Source organism: Lactuca virosa, chromosome 8 (assembly GCF_052849685.1).
Source record: "Lactuca virosa cultivar CGN04683 chromosome 8, Lactuca_virosa_CGN04683_v6, whole genome shotgun sequence".
NCBI lineage: Eukaryota > Viridiplantae > Streptophyta > Magnoliopsida > Asterales > Asteraceae > Lactuca > Lactuca virosa.
In genome coordinates, this window is record NC_136433.1 from 17,454,187 (window position 1) to 17,461,209 (window position 7,023).

A 7,023-nucleotide genomic window follows, 5' to 3' on the forward strand; every position below is an offset into this window, starting at 1 on the left:
TTTAATTAATTTTCTTATTTATGCATTTATTTTTTTACATATTTAAAAAAATTAATAGACCCCACATATTTGTATCTCCTCGGATGATCCCTACTATTTATTTTTTAATTAATTTATTTTTTTAACTCGGATGGTCCCTACTGTTTATTTTTGTTACGCGTTTGGACCATGTTTTACCTAAAAAGACTATCAAATGGCCCCTAAGATTACCTAAAAGTAAAAATTAAATTATACGAATGATATGTGAGGTATATTAATTTTTTAAATATATAAAAAATAAATACATAAATAAGAAAATTAATTAAAAAATAAATTAATAAGGGCAAAATAGTCTTTTTAGGTAAGACAGAGACCAAACGCGCAACAAAAATAAACAGTAGAGACCATCCAAGTTAAAAAAATAAGTTAGGGACAAAAACACAAATTCCCCCAAACCACAGGGACCATTCGTCTAATTTAATTTTTATTTTTCGTTTTGTTCATATTTAGGTAACTATTTTTTTGTACATAATGATCATATGTGAACACTTCCAACAAGTTTGTTACCTAGATGTATACAAAAAAAAGATAATTACCCAGATGTAAACATACTGAAAAGTTAATTACCTTAATAAGTCATATTCCCATATGTTATACATGTTTGAAAATTATAACTATTATTTTTATAAAATATTTTTATGTCAATTAATTATTTTCACCATTAAGTTTTTATATATGTACCGTGTTATTTCATTGTTCTCTATTTTAGTTTCAATTATAAGTTTTTGTTCGTGTATACATGTCATACATGAATTTACAAGATACGAATTTGTGAAATACAAACACAACATACACTAATTGTAAAACATGTTTGAGTATCAAACACAAACATGACACATAATTAATCAGTATGACACGTGACACGATATGAATATACACATTTTTAACCATGTTACATGAAAACATTAATTTGCACGAATTTAGACATGCATTATCCAATACCATTTTTTAAGCTAGAAAAACATGCATTTAATCTGTGTATATATGTGTATGTAAGCGTCGCGTGTCCTATGTCTCTAGGTCTATAACCGTGTTTATACATGTCGTGTATTATACGAATTTAATTTGTGTCTTACACATATGTAAATGTGTTTAACATGTATAATACACAAAACACGAATTTAAAACTCATGTCGACACGAACATACATGAAACACGAATTTTTAAACGCCGTACACGAAAAACTCGTGGCGTGTCAGTCGTATTGTGTATCAGATTGATAGGTCTCATTATAAAGTTATACGGTGTGGACAATATGATGTCGTCGGCATCCCATGTGACACTTAATGTCAGCGGCAAACACCGCCCCTGATCATTAGCAATCCTCCATCGGTGAGAAGTCGTCGTCGAGTTCCAAAGGATAAAAAGAAAATCTCCCCTTTCTAAATATTTATCCACTTTTAGTAAATATATACCCATCTTATTTACATATAAATCATATACCTTATTACCTATAAATCCTATAAACACATATAAACTAATATACAATTCGGAAAGAACCCCTTTTTGTTCGTTTACCAGGTTAAGCACCAAATCATATATAAACTCTACCAAAAGATTGCCAAGCATTTGGTACTAAGTTTTCTCCTACTTTATTCTTGTAACAAAATAGAAACATGACCAAACTGAGTTGCTGGCTTTAGAGTTAATCAAATTGATTTGAATGAGCCTTAAACAATGATATTAAAGATTATGTTATTGAAAGCTTTTATGTTATTTGAATTATCATTTCTATTTCATTATTTTAATTATTTTAAATTTCATGTTATGTTTTTTAAATTAAATGTATTGTTATGTTTTTTAATGAAATATTATATTATATTAATTAATGTTTATGTAATTATTATTTTTATTTTAAATACTAAATATTACATTTTTCTAATTTAAAAAAAAATGGAGGCAACAAATGGTGACATACCCTAACCAATGGCAAAAAAATTGCAAAAATTATAAAATTCTATGTCTATTTATGATCGAATTTTTCTTGATAATTTTATAATTTTTATTTTTATTTCATTAGGCTGCCTTGCTATCCAATCATCTACACTATATAATATAATACATAAGAGTTGCTAGCAGAATTCCGAAACAGAGCACTCTCCATCTGTTCTTCTTATCTCTCCTCTGTTTCCCAGATTTTCGCATCAATAGAAGATTCTCGCTCTATAAATCCGTGAAACTGTTAGAGTTTTGTTGCATGTATGAACATTAACAGCAATAGTTTTGCCTCAATTTCAACCCTTTCAATACTGCGTACGTATCTCTTCATGCATCCATGTTGTAGAGAATCGCAATCAAATAGAGTTACATTTCCCTAATGAATTCGAAATTCACATTAAAACCCTAGTGATCGCTATTTGGTAATCGAATATCGTTTCACATTATTTCGTGGTTCATTGTACGATTTTATAGCTTTCAATTGTGTCTCTAGAACTCCATGGGAATCGACTTACGATTTGATTTAAGAACTTCGTGTATTTTCAGGATACTGTTTTGAAGCCTATCTCAAGAGACGCGATTTTGTAAGGATCGAAGGTTGAAGATTGAAAGGTAATGAAGACTACGGGGGAATCCGACTGCATCCTTTTAGTCGATAGCGAAAACAAGGAGATCGATGAAGATAAGGATTTAGATAGAGATGGAGATAAGGATTTTGATGGAGGTGATGACGATGATTCCTGGAATAAAGCCAATGATGATGAGCAGGACTGTGATTCCTCTAATAATGCCGGTGATGAACCTCAATCTTCGGATCCATCATGGCCTCGAAGTTACAGGTATAACCAACAACCCTTCCGCTTTCGTCATTGAGGCATAATTTCATCAGTGTGATCAATATTTGTAATTTTTATTTTTATTTTCAGGAAGTCGATGGATCTGTTGGGTACTGTAGCATCTCCGAGTCTGAGCTTTCTGGGGTCTCCTCCATTATCATCATTAGGTGGTTCATTCCTTTCATCACCACCTAAAAGGAGACAAAATTCCAAAATAACCACCAGTTTAGGCAACCCTCTGTTGCCACCTTTAGCAGACAACCATCATCCATCACGTCATCCTTCTGATCTTTCACTTCATTCTCAATGGACATCTTCTGCTAGAAAGTTGTCACAGCATCAGAAATCTCAGATTAAACAGAGTTCCTTCGCCCAAGCTGTGGTTAATGGTATGTATATATGTTTCTTCATTCAAATTAATTACACAAAATTTATATATTCTGCCACAAGTAACCTGTTTACTAATGTCTTCTTAAAGTATCATCAGCCTAAAAAAAAGTCATTTGAGAAAAATTTGAATGAACCTTTTAAAAGCGAATATAATCAGCCCAAAACACAAATTTGAACACCCAAACTTTAGCATGGAAAACCAGTAAAAACCAAAAACCACGGGACCTCTTAGGCCGCTTAAAGCCACTACCACAAATAAGAGAGGCAGGATTTTCAAAACAAAAAAATGAGAGCTCTGTCTTTTTTTTTTTTTTTCTCTACTTTCTCTCTATTTCTCTTGAGTGCTTCTTACTACCCCAAAAAAAAAAAGCTCCACATATATAGAAAAGTACACGGGTTGAGAAGCCTTTTATTTGAGCTTATTTGGTGGGCTTTCCTCATGGGTAAATAACAAAGGAAAAAAAAACCCAACAAATTCTTCTTTTTTTATTATGAAGAAGAGTTTTCTATCCCGCAATATAGAGTAACAAAGCTCGAACTTTTCTCATGCTAAATCCTTTGTCAATATATCGAACAACTTAGTTGTGCATTTAAGTAGTTGTATTTATAGAGCTGTGAGAGTAATTCATTCTGATGTGGAAATAAACCAATTAAACCTTTCTGAAAGAATAAAACAATGATCTAAAGTCGTTTTTTAGTAGCTATGTTTTCTTGTAACCGATTCAAATTCCTTTTACTAGTTATCATCTTGATACTTGCTTTAAATCATATATACCAAATTTAAAATTTACATTCATAATCCTCATATCCCATAACCCAAAAACCTTTAAGTTGCTCCATGTAGATTTTCTTGTCCAATTCACCAAGAAGGAAAACATCTTCTCAACCTCAAGATCAAGGTTAGCAGCTAAACCAATTGAAGTTGATACCTTAATTTTATTTGACTAAAACAACATCATAACTCATTAAAAGTGATATATGAACCAAATAATATCATATGTAGTCTCATATCTTGAACATGATTGTGGTTATGTAAAATCAACTTCATCCTAGTATCAAACTTCAAACATACATCCCAAATGACAACAACCTTTAATAACTTGTTATTAACCATCTTAACATCCCAAAGTGACCGATAGTGTAAGATATCACTTGATGATGTAACATGACACGAAGCAATGATATCAACACCCCAACTTGAATCATCATGTGCAAGATTAACAATATCATAATCACAACAAATAAGAAAAATGTTGATTTGTAACGATGTAGGTGTAAATCTACTTTGTGGAGTAGCACTTCTTTCTACTCCATATGCAGTGAAAGAAGGTGGATGGCTTGGATTATCTATCATGTTTATCTTTTGTGTTCTTTGTTTCTACACGGGTCTCCTCCTCCGTGACTGCTTAGATACTCACCCCAGACTTCAGACTTATCCAGATATCGGTGAAGCCGCCTTCGGCATACCCGGTCGCTTACTCGTCTCCGTAAGTTTAATTTTTAATTTTATATATATTTTAAAAAATAAATAAATGATTGTTAATTAATTAACCATGGATTCTTTTGTTGCAGATAGTTTTGTATGTGGAGTTGTATGTAAGTATCCCTAACAAAATCCTATATATGCATTGTTTATTCTATAAGTATAATCTCATGATCACTTGCTTGGTTTTGAATTTGGTTTCAACAGGCATCATGTGTTGAATTCATAATCTTGGAGAGTGATAACATATCTTCTTTATTCCCAAATACAAATCTAATCATTGGAGGACACCAAATAAATTCACATTCTTTCTTTGCAATTATGATCACTCTTGTTGTGCTTCCTACAGTTTGGCTTCGCGACTTGAGTGTTCTCAGTTACATCTCCGGTTAGTTCACAATATATATATATATATATATATATATATATATATATATATATATATATATATATATATATATATAAGTAGAATAATAATAACTGTATTTTTTTTTTTTTCTTTTTTTGTTGTTGTTGCAGCTGGAGGAGTTTTTGTAATAATTATTTTGGTGTGTTCCTTGTTTTGGATCGGTTTGGTGGATAACATTGGGTTTCAAATGGAAACTACAAAAATGTTAAATCTATCGACTTTGCCTGTGTCTATTGGGATGTATGGTTACTGTTATGCAGGACATGCTGTTCTTCCTAATATCTATATGTCCATGGAAAAGAAAAGTCAATATCCTCTAGTCATTTTAGCCAGGTAATTCAAAAATAACAAAACTTAATTACCCAAAAGGGTAAAACCGTAAAATGGTAATTTTTTTTTTTTTTTGTTGTTGTTGAAGCTTTGGGATATGTACTTTGATTTATGCTGGAGTTGCCATAATGGGATACATGATGTTTGGAGAATCAACAGAATCACAATTCACTCTCAACCTCCCGCCAAATTTACTTGCTTCCAAGATTGCTATTTGGGCTACGGTATATAAATTCTTACTTACTTGTGTAATTTCTTTTTATTTATTTTTTTACTCATTTCTGTCGATTTTTTCTTCTCTTTTAGGTGATCACTCCAGTAACCAAATATCCTTTTTCTTAAAGCCTCTTAAAACCCTTCAACTCTTCCTTGTTTTTGTCTGAATGTTATTTTGTATTTTATCTTAACAAGAAAGAATCACATATGCGTTAGTAATATCCCCAGTGGCTAAAAGTTTGGAGGAATTAATACCATCAAAACATTCAAAGTCACACGTGTACTCAATCCTCATTAGAACAGCATTAGTGATCTCTACTTTAATCGTGGCCCTTTCTGTTCCCTTTTTTGGTAAGCTTTCTTTCATCTTACATTTCATTAACTATTTCAATCTATCCTTCTACTAAAAATGCAAACAAAACAAAATATTATATTTTTTACAAATTAATGATTTTGGATAAACTATTATTATACACACTCTTCTTATCACAGGTCTGGTGATGTCATTGATCGGATCTTTACTCTCAATGCTGGTGGTAAGTTCTCTTTCTATGTTTTTAATAGCAATGTACTTTATATGATGGGTAAAAAATAAGATACATTGGTAAAAAGAGCAAATTACAAAAACTAATTAATGTTCATTTTTTTTTTTTTGTAATTCCAGTCATTGATATTTCCTTGTGCTTGCTTTTTGCGCATCTTAAGGGGCAATGTGACACGTTTCCAGGTATCACACGTGACTTTTTATAAACTGTGAACATGTCTTAGAAAAAAATGAATTTAAATATTGAATTTTTTTTGTTTGTTTGTATTGGTAGGTATCGATGTGCATATTAATCATTGCAATTGGTGTGATCTCATTATCGTTTGGAACCTACACATCCATATCTGAAATCATTCAACAATATTTGTAGTTTTTAGTAGTGTAAACTTTATTTTGTCAATCTTATTGATGTTCTTTGAGAAGCCAATCTTTAACGAAGTATTAATCAATGAGCAAAAAAGATTACTTTGCTGATTCTTCCAAATATGATAAGTGTTGTATAAACAAAGATTGTGTCTTTCTTTGATTATATGAACAATCTTGAATCTTGATATAAGAAAATGACTATTTTACCCTTGTGTCTAGAAGTGACATTGAATAACAAACAACTGTGTTGTCGCAAAACACATAGAAACAAAGATGTACAGCATCATATGTTGCTGTATGTTTGCTAATCGAGAAAAAACAAAACATTGTTCTATGTTTTTATGTTTCTAATTAAGAACAAACAAGCAAATATTTTTCTTTGTTTGTATCTTCCAATCGATAACAAACTTAAAAACCCTTTTAACATTTTTCTACGTTTGTATGTTTCAAATGGAGAACAAACAAAGAAACA

At 31.0% G+C, this 7,023-nt stretch overlaps 1 protein-coding gene across 4 annotated transcripts; it reads left to right on the top strand.

Moving 5' to 3' along the window:
- Window positions 1-2,109: 2,109 nt before the first annotated feature.
- On the top strand, window positions 2,110-6,654 carry LOC145134728 (amino acid transporter AVT1B-like). Of its 4 annotated transcripts, none has more exons than XM_079069562.1 (13): window positions 2,110-2,292; window positions 2,524-2,816; window positions 2,904-3,202; window positions 4,476-4,690; window positions 4,776-4,799; window positions 4,894-5,074; window positions 5,206-5,428; window positions 5,514-5,649; window positions 5,732-5,751; window positions 5,847-5,992; window positions 6,134-6,177; window positions 6,306-6,368; window positions 6,460-6,654. In XM_079069562.1, exons 2-13 carry the CDS (start codon window positions 2,593-2,595, stop codon window positions 6,553-6,555), a joined length of 1,671 nt encoding a protein of 556 aa, XP_078925688.1. In that variant the 5' UTR covers window positions 2,110-2,292; window positions 2,524-2,592; the 3' UTR covers window positions 6,556-6,654. The 4 variants fall into 4 exon arrangements, with proteins under 4 accessions (XP_078925688.1, XP_078925691.1, XP_078925690.1 ...); XM_079069565.1 differs by having other exon boundaries at window positions 2,118-2,238; XM_079069564.1 differs by lacking the exon at window positions 2,110-2,292 and adding an exon at window positions 2,299-2,399.
- The last annotated feature ends 369 nt before the right edge of the window (window positions 6,655-7,023 follow it).

What these genes read in the sequence shown, in the direction of transcription:
- LOC145134728 (XM_079069562.1), top strand. Translation starts at nt 2,593, where the DNA reads ATGAAGACTACGGGGGAATCCGACTGCATCCTTTTAGTCGATAGCGAA. An exon ending in CGCCCAAGCTGTGGTTAATG is followed by an intron (nt 3,203 to 4,475) that starts GTATGTATATAT and finishes GTAACGATGTAG; the next exon opens with GTGTAAATCTACTTTGTGGA. An exon ending in CTTTACTCTCAATGCTGGTG is followed by an intron (nt 6,178 to 6,305) that starts GTAAGTTCTCTT and finishes TTGTAATTCCAG; the next exon opens with TCATTGATATTTCCTTGTGC.